A 23,980-nucleotide genomic window follows, 5' to 3' on the forward strand; every position below is an offset into this window, starting at 1 on the left:
CTATCACTCATTTCTTCCAACTGATGTGTAAATAACTCCTCTGACAGATCAAGTGAAGCGGCTGTGGTGCTAGTGTTGGTGGTGGCGGCAGGCGGGCGAGTGGTAACTTGAGAGGTGCCCGAAGCTAAGCTGGAGGAGGATGGTGCGTCAAGGTTCCGAGCGGAAGCTGTAGAAGATTGGGTGTCCTGTGTTAGCCAGTCAACTATGTCCTCAGAAATGTTCGAGTTCGGGGTACGTGGCCTCTGAACACTGGGCATTATTCTAGGGCCAAAGGGAATCACAGCACCACGAACACGATGGCCCCTGCGGGGTGGCTTGCCTCTGCCTGTCATTTTTTTTTCGATTAGTGGTACTATGCGTGCAAGCTACTGTGACAACAGATATGAGTGGCACTGTGCACTGGCAGAAGTTGGCAGAGTAGATGCTGTAGGCCTGATACGCACGCTTGCAGACAACTAACTGCTATTCAATCTATTACAGTCAAAATTATATATTTTTTTTTAAAATGTACACTACTGTTACACCAGATATGAGTTGCACTGGCGGGCACTGAAACGCACACGTGTGAAGGAAACTGACTGCTATTATTTAACACAGTCAAAAAAGTGTTGTTTTTTTTAAATCTACACTACTGTTACACCAGAAATGAGTGGTGGCACTGGGGTGACACTGTGCTCTTGCAGGCAGGCACTGAAATGCACACGTGTGAAGGAAACTGACTGCTATTATTTAACACAGTCAAAAAAGTTTTGTTTTTTTTTAAATCTACACTACTGTTACACCAGATATGAGTTGCACTGGGGTGACACTGTGCCCTGGCAGGCAGGCACTGAAACGCACACGTGTGAAGGAAACTGACTGCTATTATTTAACACAGTCAAAAAAGTGTTGTTTTTTTTTAAATCTGCACTACTGTTACACCAGATATGAGTGGTGGCACTGGGCAAGTGGGCACAGTATACGCTGTGTGCCTGACACACACGCTGGCAGGCAGGCAACTGCAATTAGATTACACAGGAAAAAAATTAAAAAAAAGCAGACTGATGTTCTAGCCCTATAAAGGGCTTTTTGGGGTGCTGTCCTTACAGCAGAGATCAGATGAGTCCTTCAGGACTGTAGTGGACACTGAATACACTAGTCTAGCTATCGATTTGCCTACTAAATCAGCAGCACCTACACTGTCCCTCCTCTCACTAACAATGCAGCTTCCGAATGAATCTAAAATGGATGCTGTCCAGGAGGTAGGAGGGTCTGGGAGGGAGGGTCTGCTGCTGATTGGCTGGAATGTGTCTGCTGACTGTGAGGTACAGGGTCAAAGTATTACCCAATGATGACGAATAGGGGGCGGATCGAACATCGCATATGTTCGCCCGCCGCGGCGAACATGCTATGTTCGCCGGGAACTATTCGCCGGCGAACTATTCGCGACATCACTATTATTTAGTAGAGCAACATTGTTTCATTCATGCAAAGCTCAGATATAGAACCATCAAGCAAGATGCAGGGTTTTTAAAGCAAGGTGCAGGCAGCATGCAGGTTATTGCAAGTTAGCAAGCATAGGTAAAGCAAGAGCGGGTTCATCAGTATATAGTCTTTTGCAAGAAATCTATGATTCCAAGCAAAGACCTGCTCATCCAAACTTCAGTTGATTATGCCAAACATAGGTTAGGGCTTTGGGCAGCAATAGAGTTAAATGCACTTTTAAGGGCAATGCCCATCCAAATGCCCTTTTCAGGGCAATGGGGAGCTTAGGTTTTTTTAGTTAGGGTTTTATTTGGGGGGTTGGTTGTGTGGGTGGTGGGTTTTACTGTTGGAGGGTTGTTTGTATTTTTTTTACAGGTAAAAGAGCTGATATCTTTAGGGCAATGCCCTGAAAAAGGTCCTTTTAAGGGCTATTGTAGTTTAGTTTAGGCTAGGTTTTTTTTATTTTGGGTGGGCTTTTTTTTATTTTGATAGGGCTATTAGATTAGGTGTAATTAGTTTAAAGATCTTGTAATTTGTTTTTTATTTTCTGTAATTTAGTGTTTTTTTTGTGGTAATTTAGCTAATTTTATTGAATTTATTTAATGTAGGGAATTTATTTAATTGTAGTGTAGTGTTAGGTGTTATTGTAACTTAGGTTAGGTTTTATTTTCAGGTAAATTTGTATTTATTTTAGCTAGGTAGTTATTAAATAGTTAATAACTATTTAGTAACTATTCTACCTAGTTAAAATAAATACAAACTTGCCTGTAAAATAAAAATAAAAATAAACCCTAAGCTAGCTACAATGTAACTATTAGTTATATTGTAGCTAGCTTAGGGTTCACTTTATAGGTAAGTATCTAGTTTTAAATAGGAATAATTTAGGTAATGATAGTAATTTGTATTTAGATTTATTTAAATTATATTTAAGTTAGGGGGGGGTTAGGGTTAGGATTAGGGGTTAATAAATTTAGAATAATGGCAGCGATGTTGGGGGCGGCAGATTAGTGGTTAATAAATGTAGGTAGGTTGCGGAGACAGTGGGTGAGGTAGATTAGGGGTTAATAAATATAATGTAGGTGTCAGCGATGTTGGGGGCAGCAGATTAGGGGTTCATAAGTATAATGTAGGTGGCGGCGATGTCCAGAGCGGCAGATTAGGGGTTAATAAGTATAATGCAGGTGTCGGCGGCGGCAGATTAGGGGTTAATAAGTGTAAGATTAGGGGTGTTTAGACTGGGGGTTCATGTTAGGGTGTTTGGTGTAGACATAAATTTTATTTCCCCATAGAATCAATGGGGCTGCGTTACTGAGCTTTATGCTGCTTTATTGCAGGTGTTAGACTTTTTCTCAGCCGGCTCTCCCCATTGCTTACTATAGGGAAATCGTGCACAAGCACGTATAACCAGCTCACTGCTGACTTAAGCAGCGCTGGTATTGGAGTGCGGTATGGAGCACAATTTTGCTCTACGCTCACTTCTTGCCTTTTAACGCTGGGTTTATAAAAACCCGTAATACCAGCGCTGTAGGTAAGTGAGCGGTGAGAAAAAACTGCACGTTAGCACCACACAGCTCAGTCATAATGCAAAACATCTAGCCTCTTGTTTGCTGCAATCGTTTTTTATAGTCAAATCCGACCCACCATTTTCCTTAATTGGACTTGTCATTGACATGGTCTTAACAAGCTCTTCATTGTTTGTTTTCAGCAGAAATAATAAGATAACAAACTCCAAATTAGGGACACATATAAGTCAATTTTAGTCATGTGAAGCCTGACTGGAAAAATCCACTATTATCAGATTTAAATTACAGGAAAAGTAGACAAAATAAATAATAAAAGTATATTGCAAAGTTGTATTACAACGCATAATTAAAGGGATTGAAAGGTCAAACTTGAAATATGCATAGGTGCATTTCATTTTTAAATAGAAGCATTTTTGCAGTATACTTCCATTTGCAATTCTATTACTGTTTTTCTGTGGCATATGCACATATGCTGTGAGGGCCTGTGCATCAGCATTCAAACACCTCACCTTCTCAGAGGGTAAGCTGTGGCTTGTGTGACACAAATGAAGTCTTCACAGACACAATACAAACCCCCACCAGAAACCTAAGCTTGAATACCCGGGTCCTCACAGCATATTTGCGTATGACACAGGAAAACAGTAATAACTTTTACTAGAAGCATTTTTGTTTATGGAAATGCACAAATAAAGATTTAAATTTTGACCTTTCTATTCCTTTAAACATTTGGCATTACAGTCCAGTGTTTGCTGTCCCTTTAACTCCTCCAACATGGTTAAACACACAGCTAAAGTTGCACTTCTAGAGACCCCTTTTCTGCTCCAGATAAGGATATGACCAATGATTGGAGTATATGTGTGTATACCTGCTTTTCCTTGGTTTAGCCGATGTATCCTCATCTGCAGCACCATATAAGCACAACTTGGACTATGGGCTCCATTTATTAAGAAGCAGACACTGCTTCAGAGACCCATTGTTTTAGGCTCGCCTGAAACGGAAGTTAAGAAGCAGCGGTCATAAGACCGCTGTTCCTTAACCTGTGAAATCATCCCGATTCAATATGTTCGGGATGATTGACAGCCCCTGCTAGCGGCCGATTAGCCCCCAGTGAGCAGGGGCATCATTGCACAAGCATTTCACTAGAAATGCTTGTGCAATACGCTGTCGGCATTAAGCGATGTCGAGCGGAAATGATTCGCTGCTCGACATTTAATAAGTTTACCCCTGCATATCAAATAAATCTAAAGGGATAAAATACAAAGTAAAAGCAAGGAGCTTGTTTACAAATAATCCAATAGAATATTTTATTTTATTTACAATAGAAAGCTAACAGCACTTACAGCTCCACACAGAATTATTGTAATACATTTTACCTCCACACAGCAGTTTGCATCCAAGATTATGTCTCCTTTTTTGTCTTTCAGATCTTCACGGACATAATAGGTTAAAACATTTGGTTTCAGCACAAACCATCGTTCTGTCCAGTTCTTCCTTCTGTGACCTTTTTTCCATAAATATCCCTAGAGAAAGAGAGGAAAGATTACTCATCGTGTTGTGTCAGCTCAGCTGCTGTCTACTTCCGTTTCAGAGGCAGATCGTTCGGTAGCAAATTTTTAAGCAGATGAAAATGAGTCCTCGGATTCCTCATGAAAGCAGTAACATACATACGCACATGCGCAGTAAGGCTATGTGGTGGCAAATTTCGATGGAGACCTTATTTTAACACATTAAAAAGTTAATAAATGTTTTAATACAGTGCCCTGCTACTATTAACCTTTTAATACCGTTATGCCGTTCTATTCCGTCATAATTGCACTGGACTTTAAAGCCGTTATGACGGAATAGAATGTCATAGCTAACAGCTGTCCTGAAGCCTTTTGTGCTTCCAGGATTTGATCGCGGTCTGGAGGGCGTTCCTAGGGTTGTAGGGACGCCCCCCAGACACCAACCAATAATTGAAATCTTTGTTGTTCCGATGTATACACTTTAACCCTGTCGCGAAAGGGTTAACAGACAAGAAGTTTTAATATATATGTAAACTAATTTTCATCTCCATCGAAATTTGCTACCGGATGATGTGCACGTGCTTGTATTTACGTAATCGCATTCCATTCATTCTTTTGAAACTTATGTGGAGTGCAATTACGTAATTTTGTGAATGTGCAAATCGTGATAGCAAATTTGGACAGAGAAACAAATCTTGACAGAACACATCTTAATTTACAAAGCATTATATTGTAAAGTGTCTCTCCTTAACTTAAACCATATTAGTGAACTCCCTTTAATAGAATTAAAATTTTCATGATTCAGATAGAGCATGCAATTTCAAGAGACTTCTCAATTTACATCATCCTCAAATTATGCACACTTGTTTTTATATGCACACTTTCTGAGGCCCCAGCTACTACTGAGCTTTTTCAAGAGTCTGTGATTGGCTGACGGCTGTCACATGATACAAGGGGGTCTGCATTTTGAAGTAGCCAATATTAAGCAAAAATTTGCTAAATTTTCTATGTTTATTACACAGATTATCATTAAAGGGACATGAAACCCAAAAATTTTCTTTCATGATTTAGACAAACAATACAATTTGAAAAGTTTCCAAATTACTTCTATTATCAAACGTGCTTCATCCTCTTATTATTCTTTGTTGAAGAGATATCTAGATAGGTAGCGTGCACATGCTGAAGCGCTACATGACAGGAAATAGTGCTGCCATCTAGTGCTCTTGCTAATGTATAACTGTATACTGCTGCCATATAGTGCTGCAGACAAGTGCACACTCCTAAACTTACCTTCCTGCTTTTCAGCAAAGAATAACAAGAAATCAAAGAAAAATTTCATAATAGAAGTAAATTGTATGTTCTATCTGATCATGAAAGAAGAAATATGGGTTTTATGTCCCTAAATTAATTTATGTTAAATTATGCATTTAATTTGTGCTTTGGATAGAAGAAAAAGCTATAATATTAGAAAGAATTATATTGCCCCAGGTAATCAAGAGTGTTCTATTATAACTATTCTTGACAATACTAAATGTGCAAGCGTATATAAAGCATGTTTATTTGTGCTTGTACTTTCAGTCCGTATATCTGTACAATACACAGATAAAATAATATAATCAATGCCCCACAAGTTTTCCATGCAATAAATAGGTATTGATTGCTCTTAGGAAAGTACCATACAGCTGGTAAAAGCTGAGACAATACTGTGTTATGGAACCAAATATAAATCCAGCCAATCACTTTACAATACAGAATATCCTTAAAGGAAAGGGTTGCTACTTGTAAATCTCTAGAGAGAGAAATCCTAGTGTAATGCATGACGTGTTATGCACACTAGTTGGAGAAATCCTAGTGTAATGCATGAAGTGTTCTGCACACTAGCTAGAGAAATCCTAGTGTAATGCATGAAGTGTTCTGCACACTAGCTAGAGCAATCCTAGTGTAATGCATGAAGTGTTATGCACACTAACTAGAGAAATCCTAGTGTAATGCATGAAGTGTTATGCACACAAGCTAGAGAAATTCTAATGTAATGCATGAAGTGTTATGCACACTAACTAGAGCAATCCTAGTGTAATGCATGAAGTGTTATGCACACAAGTTAGAGAAATCCTAGTGTAATGCATGAAGTGTTATGCACACAAGTTAGAGAAATCCTAGTGTAATGCATGAAGTGCTATGCACACTAGTTAGAGAAATCCTAGTGTAATGCATGAAGTGTTATGCACACAAGCTAGAGAAATCCTAGTGTAATGCATGAAGTGTTATGCACACAAGCTAGAGAAATCCTAGTGTAATGCATGAAGTGTTATGCACACTAGTTAGAGCAATCCTAGTGTAATGCATGAAGTGTTATGCACACTAGCTAGAGAAATCCTAGTGTAATGCATGGTGTTATGCACACTAGTTATAGAAATCCTAGTGAAATGCATGAAGTGTTATGCACACTAGCTAGAGAAATCCTAGTGTAATGCATGAAGTGTTATGCACACTAGCTAGAGAAATCCTAGTGTAATGCATGAAGTGTTATGCACACTAGCTAGAGAAATCCTAGTGTAATGCATGAAGTGTTATGCACACTAACTAGAGAAATCCTAGTGTAATGCATGAAGTGTTATGCACACTAGCTAGAGAAATCCTAGTGTAATGCATGAAGTGTTATGCACACTAGCTAGAGAAATCCTAGTGTAATGCATGAAGTGTTATGTTCACTAGCTAGAGAAATTCTAGTGTAATGCATGAAGTGTTATGCACACTAGCTAGAGCAATCCTAGTGTAATGCATGAAGTGTCATGCACACTAACTAGAGAAATCCTAGTGTAATGCATGAAGTGTTATGCACACTAGCTAGAGCAATCCTAGTGTAATGCATGAAGTGTTCTGCACACTAACTAGAGAAATCCTAGTGTAATGCATGAAGTGTTCTGCACACTAACTAGAGAAATCCTAGTGTAATGCATGAAGTGTTATGCACACTAGCTAGAGAAATCCTAGTGTAATGCATGAAGTGTTATGCACACTAGCTAGAGAAATCCTAGTGTAATGCATGAAGTGTTATGCACACTAGCTAGAGCAATCCTAGTGTAATGCATGGAGTGTTATGCACACTAGCTACAGAAATCCTAGTGTAATGCATGAAATGTTATGCACACTAGCTAGAGCAATCCTAGTGTAATGCATGGAGTGTTATGCACACTAGCTACAGAAATCCTAGTGTAATGCATGAAATGTTATGCACACTAGCTAGAGAAATCCTAGTGTAATGCATGAAGTGTTATGCACACTAGTTAGAGAAATCCTAGTTTAATGCATGAAGTGTCATGCACACTAACTAGAGCAATCCTAGTGTAATGCATGAAGTGTTCTGCACACTAGCTAGAGAAATCCTAGTGTAATGCATGAAGTGTTATGCACACTTGCTAGAGAAATCCTAGTGTAATGCATGAAGTGTTATGCACACTAGCTAGAGAAATCCTAGTGTAATGCATGAAGTGTTATGCACACTAGCTAGAGAAATCCTAGTGTAATGCATGAAGTGTTATGCACACTAGCTAGAGAAATCCTACTGTAATGCATGAAGTGTTATGCACACTAGCTAGAGCAATCCTACTGTAATGCATGAAGTGTTATGCACACTAGCTAGAGAAATCCTAGTGTAATGCATGAAGTGTTATGCACACTAGTTAGAGAAATTCTAGTATAATGTATGAAGTGTTATGCACACTAGTTAGATAAATACTAATGTAATGCATAAAGTGTTCTGCACACTAGCTAGAGAAATCCTAGTGTAATGCATGAAGTGTTCTGCACACTAACTAGAGAAATCCTAGTGTAATGCATGAAGTGTTATGCACACTAGCTAGATAATCCTAGTGTAATGCATGAAGTGTTATGCACACTAGCTAGAGAAATCCTAGTGTAATGCATGAAGTGTTATGCACACTAGCTAGAGAAATCCTAGTGTAATGCATGAAGTGTTATGCACACTAGCTAGAGAAATCCTAGTGTAATGCATGAAGTGTTATGCACACTAGTTAGAGAAATCCTAGTGTAATGCATGAAGTGTTATGCACACTAGCTAGAGAAATCCTAGTGTAATGCATGAAGTGTTATGCACACTAGCTAGAGAAATCCTAGTGTAATGCATGAAGTGTTATGCACACTAGCTAGATAAATACTACTGTAATGCATGACGTGTTATGCACACTAGCTAGAGAAATCCTAGTGTAATGCATGAAGTGTTATGCACACTAGCTAGAGAATCCTAGTGTAATGCATGAAGAGTTATGCACACTAGCTACAGAAATCCTAGTGTAATGCATGAAGTGTTATGCACACTAGCTAGAGAAATCCTAGTGTAATGCATGAAGTGTTAAGCACACTAAGTAGAGAAATCCTAGTGTAATGCATGAAGAGTTATGCACACTAGCTAGAGAAATCCTAGTGTAATGCATGAAGTGTTAAGCACACTAAGTAGAGAAATCCTAGTGTAATGCATGAAGAGTTATGCACACTAGCTACAGAAATCCTAGTGTAATGCATGAAGTGTTATGCACACTAGCTAGAGAAATCCTAGTGTAATGCATGAAGAGTTATGCACACTAGCTAGAGAAATCCTAGTGTAATGCATGAAGTGTTATGCACACTAGCTAGAGAAATCCTAGTGTAATGCATGAAGTGTTATGCACACTAGCTAGAGAAATCCTAGTGTAATGCATGAAGTGTTATGCACACTAGCTAGAGAAATCCTAGTGTAATGCATGAAGTGTTATGCACACTAGCTAGAGAAATCCTAGTGTAATGCATGAAGTGTTATGCACACTAGCTAGAGAAATCCTAGTGTAATGCATGAAGTGTTATGCACACTAGCTAGATAAATACTACTGTAATGCATGAAGTGTTATGCACACTAGCTAGAGAAATCCTAGTGTAATGCATGAAGTGTTATGCACACTAGCTAGAGAAATCCTAGTGTAATGCATGAAGTGTTATGCACACTTGCTAGAGAAATCCTAGTGTAATGCATGAAGTGGTATGCACACTAGCTAGAGAAATCCTAGTGTAATGCATGAAGTGTTATGCACACTAGCTAGAGAAATCCTAGTGTAATGCATGAAGTGTTATGCACACTAGCTAGAGAAATCCTACTGTAATGCATGAAGTGTTATGCACACTAGCTAGAGCAATCCTACTGTAATGCATGAAGTGTTATGCACACTAGCTAGAGAAATCCTAGTGTAATGCATGAAGTGTTATGCACACTAGTTAGAGAAATTCTAGTATAATGTATGAAGTGTTATGCACACTAGTTAGATAAATACTAATGTAATGCATAAAGTGTTCTGCACACTAGCTAGAGAAATCCTAGTGTAATGCATGAAGTGTTCTGCACACTAACTAGAGAAATCCTAGTGTAATGCATGAAGTGTTATGCACACTAGCTAGATAATCCTAGTGTAATGCATGAAGTGTTATGCACACTAGCTAGAGAAATCCTAGTGTAATGCATGAAGTGTTATGCACACTAGCTAGAGAAATCCTAGTGTAATGCATGAAGTGTTATGCACACTAGCTAGAGAAATCCTAGTGTAATGCATGAAGTGTTATGCACACTAGCTAGAGAAATCCTAGTGTAATGCATGAAGTGTTATGCACACTAGCTAGAGAAATCCTAGTGTAATGCATGAAGTGTTATGCACACTAGCTAGAGAAATCCTAGTGTAATGCATGAAGTGTTATGCACACTAGCTAGATAAATACTACTGTAATGCATGATGTGTTATGCACACTAGCTAGAGAAATCCTAGTGTAATGCATGAAGTGTTATGCACACTAGCTAGAGAATCCTAGTGTAATGCATGAAGAGTTATGCACACTAGCTACAGAAATCCTAGTGTAATGCATGAAGAGTTATGCACACTAGCTAGAGAAATCCTAGTGTAATGCATGAAGTGTTCTGCACACTAACTAGAGAAATCCTAGTGTAATGCATGAAGTGTTATGCACACTAGCTAGATAATCCTAGTGTAATGCATGAAGTGTTATGCACACTAGCTAGAGAAATCCTAGTGTAATGCATGAAGTGTTATGCACACTAGCTAGAGAAATCCTAGTGTAATGCATGAAGTGTTATGCACACTAGCTAGAGAAATCCTAGTGTAATGCATGAAGTGTTATGCACACTAGCTAGAGAAATCCTAGTGTAATGCATGAAGTGTTATGCACACTAGCTAGAGAAATCCTAGTGTAATGCATGAAGTGTTATGCACACTAGCTAGAGAAATCCTAGTGTAATGCATGAAGTGTTATGCACACTAGCTAGATAAATACTACTGTAATGCATGACGTGTTATGCACACTAGCTAGAGAAATCCTAGTGTAATGCATGAAGTGTTATGCACACTAGCTAGAGAATCCTAGTGTAATGCATGAAGAGTTATGCACACTAGCTACAGAAATCCTAGTGTAATGCATGAAGTGTTATGCACACTAGCTAGAGAAATCCTAGTGTAATGCATGAAGTGTTAAGCACACTAAGTAGAGAAATCCTAGTGTAATGCATGAAGAGTTATGCACACTAGCTAGAGAAATCCTAGTGTAATGCATGAAGTGTTAAGCACACTAAGTAGAGAAATCCTAGTGTAATGCATGAAGAGTTATGCACACTAGCTACAGAAATCCTAGTGTAATGCATGAAGTGTTATGCACACTAGCTAGAGAAATCCTAGTGTAATGCATGAAGAGTTATGCACACTAGCTAGAGAAATCCTAGTGTAATGCATGAAGTGTTATGCACACTAGCTAGAGAAATCCTAGTGTAATGCATGAAGTGTTATGCACACTAGCTAGAGAAATCCTAGTGTAATGCATGAAGTGTTATGCACACTAGCTAGAGAAATCCTAGTGTAATGCATGAAGTGTTATGCACACTAGCTAGAGAAATCCTAGTGTAATGCATGAAGTGTTATGCACACTAGCTAGAGAAATCCTAGTGTAATGCATGAAGTGTTATGCACACTAGCTAGATAAATACTACTGTAATGCATGAAGTGTTATGCACACTAGCTAGAGAAATCCTAGTGTAATGCATGAAGTGTTATGCACACTAGCTAGAGAAATCCTAGTGTAATGCATGAAGTGTTATGCACACTAGCTAGAGAAATCCTAGTGTAATGCATGAAGTGTTATGCACACTAGCTAGAGCAATATTAGTGTAATGCATGAAGTGTTATGCACACTAACTAGAGAAATCCTAGTGTAATGCATGAAGTGTTATGCACACTAGCTAGAGAAATCCTAGTGTAATGCATGGAGTGTTATGCACACTAGCTAGAGAAATCCTAGTGTAATGCATGGAGTGTTATGCAAACTTGCTAGAGAAATCCTAGTGTAATGGATGAAGTGTTCTGCACACTAGCTAGAGAAATCCTAGTGTAATGCATGAAATGTTATGCACAATAGCTAGAGAAATCCTAGTGTAATGCATAAAGTGTTATGCGCACTAGCTAGAGATATCCTAGTGTAATGCATGAAGTGTTATGCACACTAGCTAGAGATTTCCTAGTGTAATGCATGAAGTGTTATGCACACTAGCTAGAGAATTCCTAGTGCAATGCATGAAGTGTTATGCACACTAGTTATAGAAATCCTAGTGTAATGCATGAAGTGTTATGCACGCTAGTTAGAGAAATACTAGTATAATGCATAAAGTGTTATGCACACTAGCTAGAGACATTCTAGTGTAATGCATGAAGTGTTATGCACACTAGCTAGAGAAATCCTAGTGTAATGCATAATGTGTTATGCACACTAGGTACAGCAATCCTAGTGTAATGCATGACGTGTTATGCACACTAGCTAGAGAAATCCTAGTGTAATGCATGAAGTGTTATGCACACTAGCTAGATAAATCCTACTGTAATGCATGAAGTGTTCTGCACACTAGGTAGAGAAATCCTAGTGTAATGCATGACGTGTTATGCACACTAGCTAGAGAAATCCTAGTGTAATGCATGGAGTGGTATGCATGAAGTGTTATGCACACTAGTTAGAGAAATCCTACTGTAATGCATTAAGTGTTATGCACACTAGCTAGAGCAATCCTAGTGTAATGCATTTAGTGTTATGCACACTAACTAGGGTAATCCTAGTGTAATGCATGAAGTGTTCTGCACACTAGCTAGAGAAATCCTAGTAAAATGCATGAAGTGTTATGCACACTAGCTAGAGAAATTCTAGTGTAGTGCATGAAGTGTTATGCACACTAGCTAGAGAAATTCTAGTGTAGTGAATGAAGTGTTATGCGCACTAGCTAGAGAAATCCTAGTGTAATGCACAATGTGTTATGCACACTAGCTACAGCAATCCTAGTGTAATACATGACGTGTTATGCACACTAGCTAGAGAAATCCTAGTGTAATGCATGAAGTGTTATGCACACTAGCTAGATAAATCCTACTGTAATGCATTAAGTGTTATGCACACTAGCTAGAGAATCCTAGTGTAATGCATTTAGTGTTATGCACACTAACTAGAGAAATCCTAGTGTAATGCATGAAGTGTTCTGCACACTAGCTAGAGAAATCCTAGTATAATGCATGAAGTGTTATGCACACTAGCTAGAGAAATTCTAGTGTAGTGCATGAAGTGTTATGCACACTAGCTAGAGAAATTATAGTGTAGTGAATGAAGTGTTATGCACACTAGCTAGAGAAATCATAGTGTAATGCACAATGTGTTATGCACACTAGCTAGAGCAATATTAGTGTAATGCATGAAGTGTTATGCACACTAGCTAGATAAATACTACTGTAATGCATGAAGTGTTATGCACACTAGCTAGAGAAATCCTAGTGTAATGCATGAAGTGTTCTGCACACTAGCTAGAGAATCCTAGTGTAATGCATGAAGTAGTATGCACACTAGCTAGAGAAATCCTAGTGTAATGCATGAAGTGTTCTGCACACTATCTAGAGAATCCTAGTGTAATGCATGAAGTAGTATGCACACTAGCTAGAGAAATCCTAGTGTAATGCATGGAGTGTTATGCACACTAGCTAGATAATCCTAGTTTAATGCATGAAGTGTTATGCACACTAGCTAGAGTAATCCTAGTGTAATGCATGAAGTGCTATGCACTCTAGTTAGAGAAATCCTACTGTAATGCATGAAGTGTTATGCACACTAGCTAGAGAATCCTAGTGTAATGCATGAAGTGTTATGCACACTAGCTAGAGCAATCCTAGTGTAATGCATGAAGTGTTATGCACACTAGCTAGAGAAATCCTAGTTTAATGCATGAAGTGTTATGCACACTAGCTAGAGGAATCCTAGTGTAATGCATGAAGTGCTATGCACACTAGTTAGAGAAATCCTACTGTAATGCATGAAGTGTTATGCACACTAGCTAGAGAAATTCTAATGTAATGCATGAAGTGTTATGCACACTAGCTAGAGGAATCCTAGTGTAATGCATGAAGTGTTATGCACACTAGCTAGAGAACCCTAGTGTAATGCACACTAGCTAGAGAATCCTAGTTTAATGCATGAAGTGTTATGCACACTAGCTAGAGCAATCCTAGTGTAATGCATGAAGTGCTATGCACACTAGTTAGAGAAATCCTACTGTAATGCATGAAGTGTTAAGCACACTAGCTCGAGAAATTCTAATGTAATGCATGAAGTGTTATGCACACTAGCTAGAGGAATCCTTGTGTAATGCATGAAGTGTTTTGCACACTAGCTAGAGAAATCCTAGTGTAATGCATGAAGTGTTATGCACACTATCTCAGAAAGATGGAAATACCTCACCCGCTGAGCGAGGTGTGTACGGCAGAAATATGGAGCTTACGATAGAGGACTTGACACCTTCATTTGTAAAGCTTATAGAAGAGAAACAAGGGATTATATTAAAGGAACATTCATACAAATTAACCCCTTCTTAATTGCTGGCGTACCCTGTATGCCAGTCTTCCAGAGCTTTTCCAGGGCTGTAGAAGCGTGGCCCCCATTGGGTCCTACATTGTCTGTTGCAAATAGGGCTAAGGGCTAAAAAGTCATCTTATTCAGAATGAAAGCATTTTATTTAGACATAAATGAATAGTAAACAAAAGGCCACAGTATAAAAGTGGAAGTATACAATGTTTAACCACGGCTGGGGAAATCCAGTGACATCACCAAGCCTGAAAACCCAGAATTGCCGGGAACACAAGAGTTAAGGGAGCTTGATGGGGTGGAGTATTTAAGCCCCTCGATCTGAGCTCCCTTAAAGGGATACTGAACCCAAATGTTTTCTTTTATGATTAAGATAGAGCAACAATTGTAAGCAACTGTCTAATTTACTCCTATTATCAATTTGGTTCAGCACTTGCTGATTGGTGGTTACATTTAGCCACCAATCAGCAAACGATACCCAAGTGCTGAACCAAAGATGGGCTGGTTTGTGAGCTTACATCCATGCTTTTTCAAATAAAGATACCAAGAGAATGAAGAAAAATTGATAATAGGAGTAAATTAGAAAGTTGCTTAAAATTGCATGCTCTATCTGAATCATGACAGAAAAAAATAGGGTTCAGTGTCCCTTTAAGCCCTAGAAACCCCTAAGACCTATAGTTTGCAATTACCTGCTCTTGCAAATAGTGTGTGTCAGGGGAAAGGCATAATGTTTAAGTACATATTTTTAAAAATTAAACTAAAAAAACACCTACCCACACAGTTCACAGGTTGACCCCTGGTTTAAAAGCCCAGAAGTGCCTCTTTAAAATAAAGTTTTTTATAGCCAGGTGATCACTGTGCTAGTAAGTGATCACCTAGTGTGTATAAATGTGCATTTATTTCGGTAGAAACTCATGTGTGCCCGTGTGCAGATCAAAGTGATATACCCAAAGGCCCTGATTTATATAAGGATTTAAAAAAACACACCGAATATTTCTTACAACTTTGTTTATTAAAACGTTAATAAAAATATGCATTACACTTTGTTTTAGAGTTCTCACATACATAAAATAATGGTTTACTTTGAATCTGATGGGACTGCTGAAAATAAAAATAATTTATAATATGTGTAGGTTTCTCACTGAAACCTACAGTACGGCTTAAATCTGAGCAGCGTCTAAAAATTTCAAAACAGCACAGCACAAGGGGTAGAAATGGCTCAGCAGTAAAAGTGTTAAATAACATTTCTATAAATATTACTTGACCCCTTAACTATGCATAAAAACACGTGGTTGTCCTCCACATAGGGGGTTAAGTGCAGAAGACACGTGTCCTCATCGGGGAGAGGAGTTTTTAAAGCAAAATCGCCCCCCGCACTTATTACCAAAATCCCTGGTGGTCCAGTGATTGCTGGGAGAATCCAGGGATGCCGGTGATGTCACAAGGCCCCAGAAACCAGGAAGTGTGGCAGCTCAATTGGACAAGGGAGCTGGATGAGGGGTAAGTTTGTAAACCCCTCGATCTCAGCTCACAGAAACCCACAAGACCCACCATTTGAAAGGAAATCGCCTGCATTTTCAAATGGTATCTTGGGGTTATATGTCAAAGCACAAACATATAAAAAATAAAAACTCCCTTCACTTCCCCAAACTGTTTACAGGCTGGGGGTCTTTGGGCAATAAAAGGTTATCAAAAAGGCCTAGAGTCCCCCATGACTCCCTTGTTTTTAACACCCTCTTTAAAATAAACCCCCTATACAGGATTTTATAGCCAGGGGATCACCATGGTAACAGTGACAACCTGGCATGTATAAATGTGTATTTATTTGAGTGGAGGCTCATGGGACATGCATTTTGCAGATTCCACATGGAATAGTTTGTGATTGGCTGTAAGGCAAGTACACGCCCACTGGAGGAGTTCTAGGTCACGTATAAATAACACTAGCAAATTAAATTATACATTGCTGTGGAGAATCTAAAAGGAAGTGAGGGTTTCAAACGGCCAATCACAACAGGAAAAAAACACATTCACACTATTTAGGGGTTAATAGTGTAGTGGGGCAGTCTGCTATGTGGGAGTGTGTTGTTTTAGGGGTTAATAGTTTAGTAGGGCAGTTTGCGATGGGGCTATGGTGGTTTAGGGGTTAATAGTGTAGTGGGAAAGTTTGCGATGGGGTTGTGGCGGTTTAGGAGTAAATAGTGTAGTGGAGTAGTTTGGGATGTGGGTGTGTGGTGGTTTAGGGGTTAATAGTGTAGTGGGGCAGTTTGAGATGTGGGGGTGTGGCAGTTTAGGGGTTAATAGTATAGTTCAGTGCAACTTTTTCCTCTGGCCAAAGTTTGAGTTTAAAATGTGATTGTGTTTGAGTGATCACATTTACCTTCAAAAAGTAATACGTTGAGCAGCATGTTGCTGCTCAACGCCACCCACAGAAAATACGGGAAGCATAAATTACCACAAGATCGCACAAATGAATTTGCGGTAATTTAAACACTGCACCACTTGTAATATGGATTAGAGTACAAAAAACACTGTGATATTGAGACTGTGTTTGCACTTCTTGTGCTAACAATAGCGATACACTCGTAATCTAGCCCAAAGTGTATGTGTTTACCTCAGGTGCTGCAAAACATATGTGTAGAAGCAGATTGGGAAGAGCCTGTGAAATTGTTAGTGAGTCTGGTCAATACTCCCTAATCTCCTACTTGATTGGTCAGCTGCTGTTCCAGATTTGCAATGCTTTAACTAAGTGAGAGTAATTAGTTAGAGTAAGCTGGTAACAAGGCCGCTTGCATATAGGCAGACTTGGCAGCCACCTTAGTAGGCTTCTGTAGAGGGGTGCAAATTTGCAACATGAGAAAAAAACATTTTTTTATTTTTATTTTTTATTCACTTGCTGCTTATTGGCATCCTCGCACAGTAATTAAAATAATCATGGACCTCTTCAGCCCCCCGCTTGGGCTTGGATCAGGACATCGGAGGAGCTCTTCAGGACGGATCGGTGAACCTGGTAGGGTGAAGACAAGGTAGGAAGATCTTCAGGGGCATAGTGTTAGGTTTATTTAAGGGGGGTTCGGGTTAGATTAGGGGTATGTGGGTGGTGGGTTGTAATGTTGGGGGGGGGGTATTGTATGTTTTTTTTTTACAGGCAAAAGAGCTGAATTTCTTGGGGCATGCCCCGCAAAGGGCCCTGTTCAGGGCTGGTAAGGTAAAAGAGCTTTGAAATGTAGTAATTTAGAATAGGGTAGAGCATTTTGTAATTTTGGGAGTCTTTGTTATTTTATTAGGGGGCTTAGAGTAGGTGTAATTAGTTTAAAATTGTTGTAATATTTTTCTTATGTTTGTAAATATTTTTTTATTTTTTGTAACTTAGTTCTTTTTTATTTTTTGTACTTTAGATAGTTTATTTCATTGTAGTTATTTGTAGATATTGTATTTAATTTATTTATTGATAGTGTAGTGGTAGGTTTAATTGTAGATAATTATAGGTATTTTATTTAATTAATTTATTGATAGTGTAGTGTTAGGTTTAATTGTAACTTAGGTTAGGATTTATTTTACAGGTAATTTTGTTATTATTTTAACTAGGTAACTATTAAATAGTTCTTAACTATTTAATAGCTATTGTACCTGGTTAAAATAATTACAAAGTTGCCTGTAAAATAAATATTAATCCTAAAATAGCACTACAATGTAATTATAATTTATATTGTAGCTATATTAGGATTTATTTTACAGGTAAGTATTTAGCTTTAAATAGGAATAATTTATTTAATAAGAGTTAATTAATTTAGTTAGATTAAAATTATATTTAACTTAGGGGGGTGTTAGTGTTAGGGTTAGACTTAGCTTTAGGGGTTAATACATTTATTATAGTAGCGGTGAGCTCCGGTCGGCAGATTAGGGGTTAATGTTTGAAGTTAGGTGTCGGCGATGTTAGGGAGGGCAGATTAGGGGTTAATACTATTTATTATAGGGTTAGTGATGCGGATTAGGGGTTAATAACTTTATTATAGTAGTGCTCAGGTCCGCTCGGCAGATTAGGGGTTAATAAGTGTAGGCAGGTGGAGGCGACGTTGAGGGGGGCAGATTAGGGGTTAATAAATATAATATAGGGGTCGGCGGTGTTAGGGGCAGCAGATTAGGGGTACATAAGGATAATGTAAGTAGCGGCGGTTTACGGAGCGGCAGATTAGGGGTTAAAAATAATATGCAGGGGTCAGCGATAGCGGGGGCGGCAGATTAGGGGTTAATAAGTGTAAGGCTAGGGGTGTTTAGACTCGGGGTACATGTTAGGGTGTTAGGTGCAGACGTAGGAAGTGTTTCCCCATAGCAAACAATGGGGCTGCGTTAGGAGCTGAACGCGGCTTTTTTGCAGGTGTTAGGTTTTTTTCAGCTCAAACAGCCCCATTGTTTCCTATGGGGGAATCGTGCACGAGCACGTTTTTGAGGCTGGCCGCTTGCGTAAGCAACTCTGGTATCGAGAGTTGAAGCTGCGTTAAAAATGCTCTGCGCTCCTTTTTTGGAGCCTAACGCAGCCTTTTTGTGGACTCTCAATACCAGAGTTATTTTTATGGTGCGGCCAGAAAAAAGCCAGTGTTAGCTACGCGGGTCGTTACCGACAAAACTCTAAATCTAGGCCTTTGAAAATAAGACTGTTTGGGGGATTATCAACAAAACCGCTGCAAACACAAATATCTGAGACTGTTCTAACCAGTGAATAGGAACTATGGAACTATAATATTTACAGAGTTACTACCCAAAGAAATTAAGAGCAGACTTTTTCAAAACCTCTACGTTTGAGGGGCAGCCATATATTTTCATATACATTTTTTATTCTTTAAATAAATGTTGAACTTTGGCAAGTGCTGTATGTAAAGAAAAAAAATGTAAAGAATTTTTTTAAAAACACCGGTGGTCAATTTATATTGATATAGTTTTATACTCATACGGCTAGATTTAGAGTTTTGTCGGTAACGACCCGCGTAGCTAACGCTGGCTTTTTTCTGGCCGCACCTTTTAAATAACTCTGGTATGCTGCGTTAGGCTCCAAAAAAGGAGCGTAGAGCATATTTAACGCAACTTCAACTCTCGATACCAGAGTTGCTTACGGAAGCGGCCAGCTTCAAAAACGTGCTCGTGCACGATTCCCCCATAGAAAACAATGGGGCTGTTTGAGCTGAAAAAAAAAGCAGCGTTCAGCTCCTAACGCAGCCCCATTGTTTGCTATGGGGAAACACTTCCTACGTCTGCACCTTACACCCTAACATGTACCCCGAGTCTAAACACCCCTAACCTTACACTTATTAACCCCTAATCTGCCGCCCCCGCTATCGCTGACCCCTGCATATTATTATTAACCCCTAATCTGCCGCTCCGTAAACCGCCGCTACTTACATTATCCCTATGTACCCCTAATCTGCTGCCCTAACATCGCCGACCCCTGTATTATATTTATTAACCCTTAATCTGCCCCCCACAACGTCGCCTCCACCTGCCTACACTTATTAACCCCTAATCTGCCGAGCGGACCGCACCGCTATTATAATAAAGTTATTAACCCCTAATCCGCCTCACTAACCCTATAATAAATAGTATTAACCCCTAATCTGCCCTCCCTAACATCGCCGACACCTAACTTCAAACATTAACCCCTAATCTGCCGACTGGAGCTCACCGCTATTCTAATAAATGTATTAACCCCTAAAGCTAAGTCTAACCCTAACACTAACACCCCCCTAAGTTAAATATAATTTAAATCTAACGAAATTAATTAACTCTTATTAAATAAATTATTCCTATTTAAAGCTAAATACTTACCTGTAAAATAAATCCTAATATAGCTACAATATAAATTATAATTATATTATAGCTATTTTAGGATTTATATTTATTTTACAGGTAACTTTGTATTTATTTTAACCAGGTACAATAGCTATTAAATGGTTAAGAACTATTTAATAGCTAAAATAGTTAAAATAATTACAAATTTACCTGTAAAATAAATCCTAACCTAAGTTACAATTAAACCTAACACTACACTATCAATAAATGAATTAAATAAAATACCTACAATTACCTACAATTAAACCTAACACTACACTATCAATAAATTAATTAAATACAATATCTACAAATAAATACAATTAAATAAACTAACTAAAGTACAAAAAATAAAAAAGAACTAAGTTACAAAAAATAAAAAAATATTTACAAACATTAGAAAAATATTACAACAATTTTAAACTAATTACACCTACTCTAAGCCCCCTAATAAAATAACAAAGACCCCCAAAATAAAAAAATGCCCTACCCTATTCTAAATTACAAAAGTTCAAAGCTCTTTTACCTTACCAGCCCTGAACAGGGCCCTTTGCGGGGCATGCCCCAAGAAATTCAGCTCTTTTGCCTGTAAAAAAAACACATAAAATACCCCCCCAACATTAGAACCCACCACCCACATACTCCTAATCTAACCCAAACCCCCCTTACATAAACCTAACACTAAGCCCCTGAAGATGTTCCTACCTTGTCTTCACCTCACCGGGTACACCGATCCGTCCTGGCTCCAAAATCTTCATCCAAGCCCAAGCGGGGGCTAGACATCCATCATCCGACGGCTGAAGAAGTCCAGAAGAGGGTCCAAAGTCTTCATCCTATCCGGGAAGAAGAGTAGATCCGGACCGGCAACCATCTTCTTCCAAGCGGCATCTTCTATCTTCATCCGATGAGGACCGGCTCCATCGTGAAGACCTCCAGCGCGGACCCATCTTCTTCCGGCGACGTCCAACTGAAGAATGACGGTTCTTTTAAGGGATGTCATCCAAGATGGCGTCCCTCGAATTCCGATTGGCTGATAGGATTCTATCAGCCAATCGGAATTAAGGTAGGAAAATTCTGATTGGCTGATGGAATCAGCCAATCAGAATCAAGTTCAATCCAATTGGCTGATCCGATCAGCCAATCAGATTGAGCTCGCATTCTGTTGGCTGTTCCGATGCCGCTTGGAAGAAGATGGTTGCCGGTCCAGATCTACTCTTCTTCCCGGATAGGATGAAGACTTTGGACCCTCTTCTGGACTTCTTCAGCCGTCGGATGATGGATGTCTAGCCCCCGCTTGGGTTGGATGAAGATATCGGAGCCAGGACGGATCGGTGTGATACCCGGTGAGGTGAAGACAAGGTAGGAAGATCTTCAGGGGCTTAGTGTTAGGTTTATTTAAGGGGGGTTTGGGTTAGAGTAGGGGTATGTGGGTGGTGGGTTGTAATGTTGGGGGGGGTATTGTATGTGTTTTTTTACAGGCAAAAGAGCTGAATTTCTTTGGGCATGCCCCGCAAAGGGCCCTGTTCAGGGCTGGTAAGGTAAAAGAGCTTTGAACTTTTGTAATTTAGAATAGGGTAAGGCATTTTTTTATTTTGGGGGGCTTTGTTATTTTATTAGGGGGCTTAGAGTAGGTGTAATTAGTTTAAAATTGTTGTAATATTTTTCTAATGTTTGTAAATATTTTTTTATTTTTTGTAACTTAGTTCTTTTTTATTTTTTGTACTTTAGTTAGTTTATTTAATTGTATTTATTAGTAGATATTGTATTTAATTAATTTATTGATAGTGTAGTGTTAGGTTTAATTGTAGGTAATTGTAGGTATTTAATTTAATTTATTTAATGATAGTGTAGTGTTAGGTTTAATTGTAACTTAGGTTAGGATTTATTTTACAGGTAAATTTGTAATTATTTTAACTATTTTAGCTATTAAATAGTTCTTAACTATTTAATAGCTATTTTACCTGGTTAAAATAAATACAAAGTTACCTGTAAAATAAATATAAATCCTAAAATAGCTATAATATAATTATAATTTATATTGTAGCTATATTAGGGTTTATTTTACAGGTAAGTATTTAGCTTTAAATAGGAATAATTTATTTAATAAGAGTTTATTTATTTCGTTAGATAAAAATTATATTTAACTTAGGGGGGTGTTAGGGTTAGACTTAGCTTTAGGGGTTAATCCATTTATTACAGTAGCGGCGAGATTCGGTCGGCAGATTAGGGGTTAATAATTGAAGTTAGGTGTCGGCGATGTTAGGGAGGGCAGATTAGGGGTTAATACTATTTATTATAGGGTTATTGAGGCGTGAGTGAGGCGGATTAGGGGTTAATAACTTTATTATAGTAGCGGTGCGGTCGGTTCGGCAGATTAGGGGTTAATAAGTGTAGGCAGGTGGAGGCGACGTTGAGGGGGGCAGATTAGGGGTAAATAAATATAATATAGGGGTCGGCGGTGTTAGGGGCAGCAGATTAGGGGTACATAAGTATAACGTAGGTGGCGGTCTGCAGATTAGGGGTTAAAAATATTTAATCGAGTGGCGGCGATGTGGGGGGACCTCGGCTTAGGGGTGCATAGGTAGTTTATGGCTGTTAGTGTACTTTAGAGCACAGTAGTTAAGAGCTTTATAAACCGGCGTTAGCCCAGAAAGCTCTTAACTACTGACTTTTTTCTGCGGCTGGAGTTTTGTCGTTAGAATTCTAACTCTCACTTCAGACACGACTCTAAATACCGGAGTTAGAAAGATCCCATTGAAAAGATAGGATACGCAATTGACGTAAGGGGATCTGCGGTATGGAAAAGTCGCGGCTGAAAAGTGAGCGTTAGACCCTTTCCTGACTGACTCCAAATACCGGTGGTAGCCTAAAACCAGCGTTAGGAGCCTCTAACGCTGGTTTTCACGGCTACCGCCAAACTCTAAATCTAGGCCATAGTGATTTTAATATGTTTATGACATCAAATAAATATGTTTACATCTAATCCTACACAACTTGTATACTTAGTTTTATGGTCTATTTTATACTGAATATTTGCGGTTTGTGTGTATTTTACCAGCATTACATTTTTAGTTTTTTTTTAAATTGAATAGTTTATATTTAACATTTATGCACTCTTAGTTTGTGGCATTTAATAAAGAGATAACGGATATATCTCTTATAAGAGTATCTTTTTTAGGGGTATTGTGTGTGTGTGTGTGTATATATATATATATATATATATATATATATTTATATAAAGTAGCTTTTTTAGGGGTATTGTGTGTGTGTATATATATATATATATATATATATATATATACTGTAAATGTATTCTCGTCTGTATGGCCAAAAATTTTAGCACCCGCCCTGGCTGGTAATTGTGGAAATGTAACTATTTAGTAGATTCAGCCCAGAAGGTAAACTGAACTAAAATTTCTACTTAGTCATTCATATAAGAAGGAATGAAAAGGATATTCAAACTCAGGCACAGGTTATAAGGTATGAGCAGATGAGAGCAGAGATGACTAAAATAACTTAGAGAGTTAAGTCTGTACTTGTCTAAAATGCACAAGAATGAATTGGGTTAATTATTTAGTGGTTGTTGGAAAAAGTTAGTCAGGTCAATACACAGTTCACAGCTTGTTAGCAGAATCCAGGTTAAGATAGATCACAGCTTGTTAACAGAATTCCGGATTAGATAGATCACAGCTTGTTAACAGAATCCAGCATTAGATAGATCACAGCTTGTTAACA

At 38.5% G+C, this 23,980-nt stretch overlaps 1 protein-coding gene across 1 annotated transcript in view; it reads right to left on the reverse strand.

The window, feature by feature from the left end:
- The window catches only part of SWAP70 (switching B cell complex subunit SWAP70), a 472,107-nt gene that overhangs the window by 101,168 nt on the left and 346,959 nt on the right, over window positions 1-23,980 (reverse strand). Inside the window, exon 5 of the mRNA XM_053720594.1 lies at window positions 4,361-4,507. Coding sequence (XP_053576569.1) covers window positions 4,361-4,507 — 147 coding nt within the window. The remainder of the gene's footprint in view (window positions 1-4,360; window positions 4,508-23,980) is intronic.

The sequence above is a fragment of the Bombina bombina genome, chromosome 7 (assembly GCF_027579735.1).
Source record: "Bombina bombina isolate aBomBom1 chromosome 7, aBomBom1.pri, whole genome shotgun sequence".
Classification (NCBI taxonomy): Eukaryota; Metazoa; Chordata; class Amphibia; order Anura; family Bombinatoridae; genus Bombina; species Bombina bombina.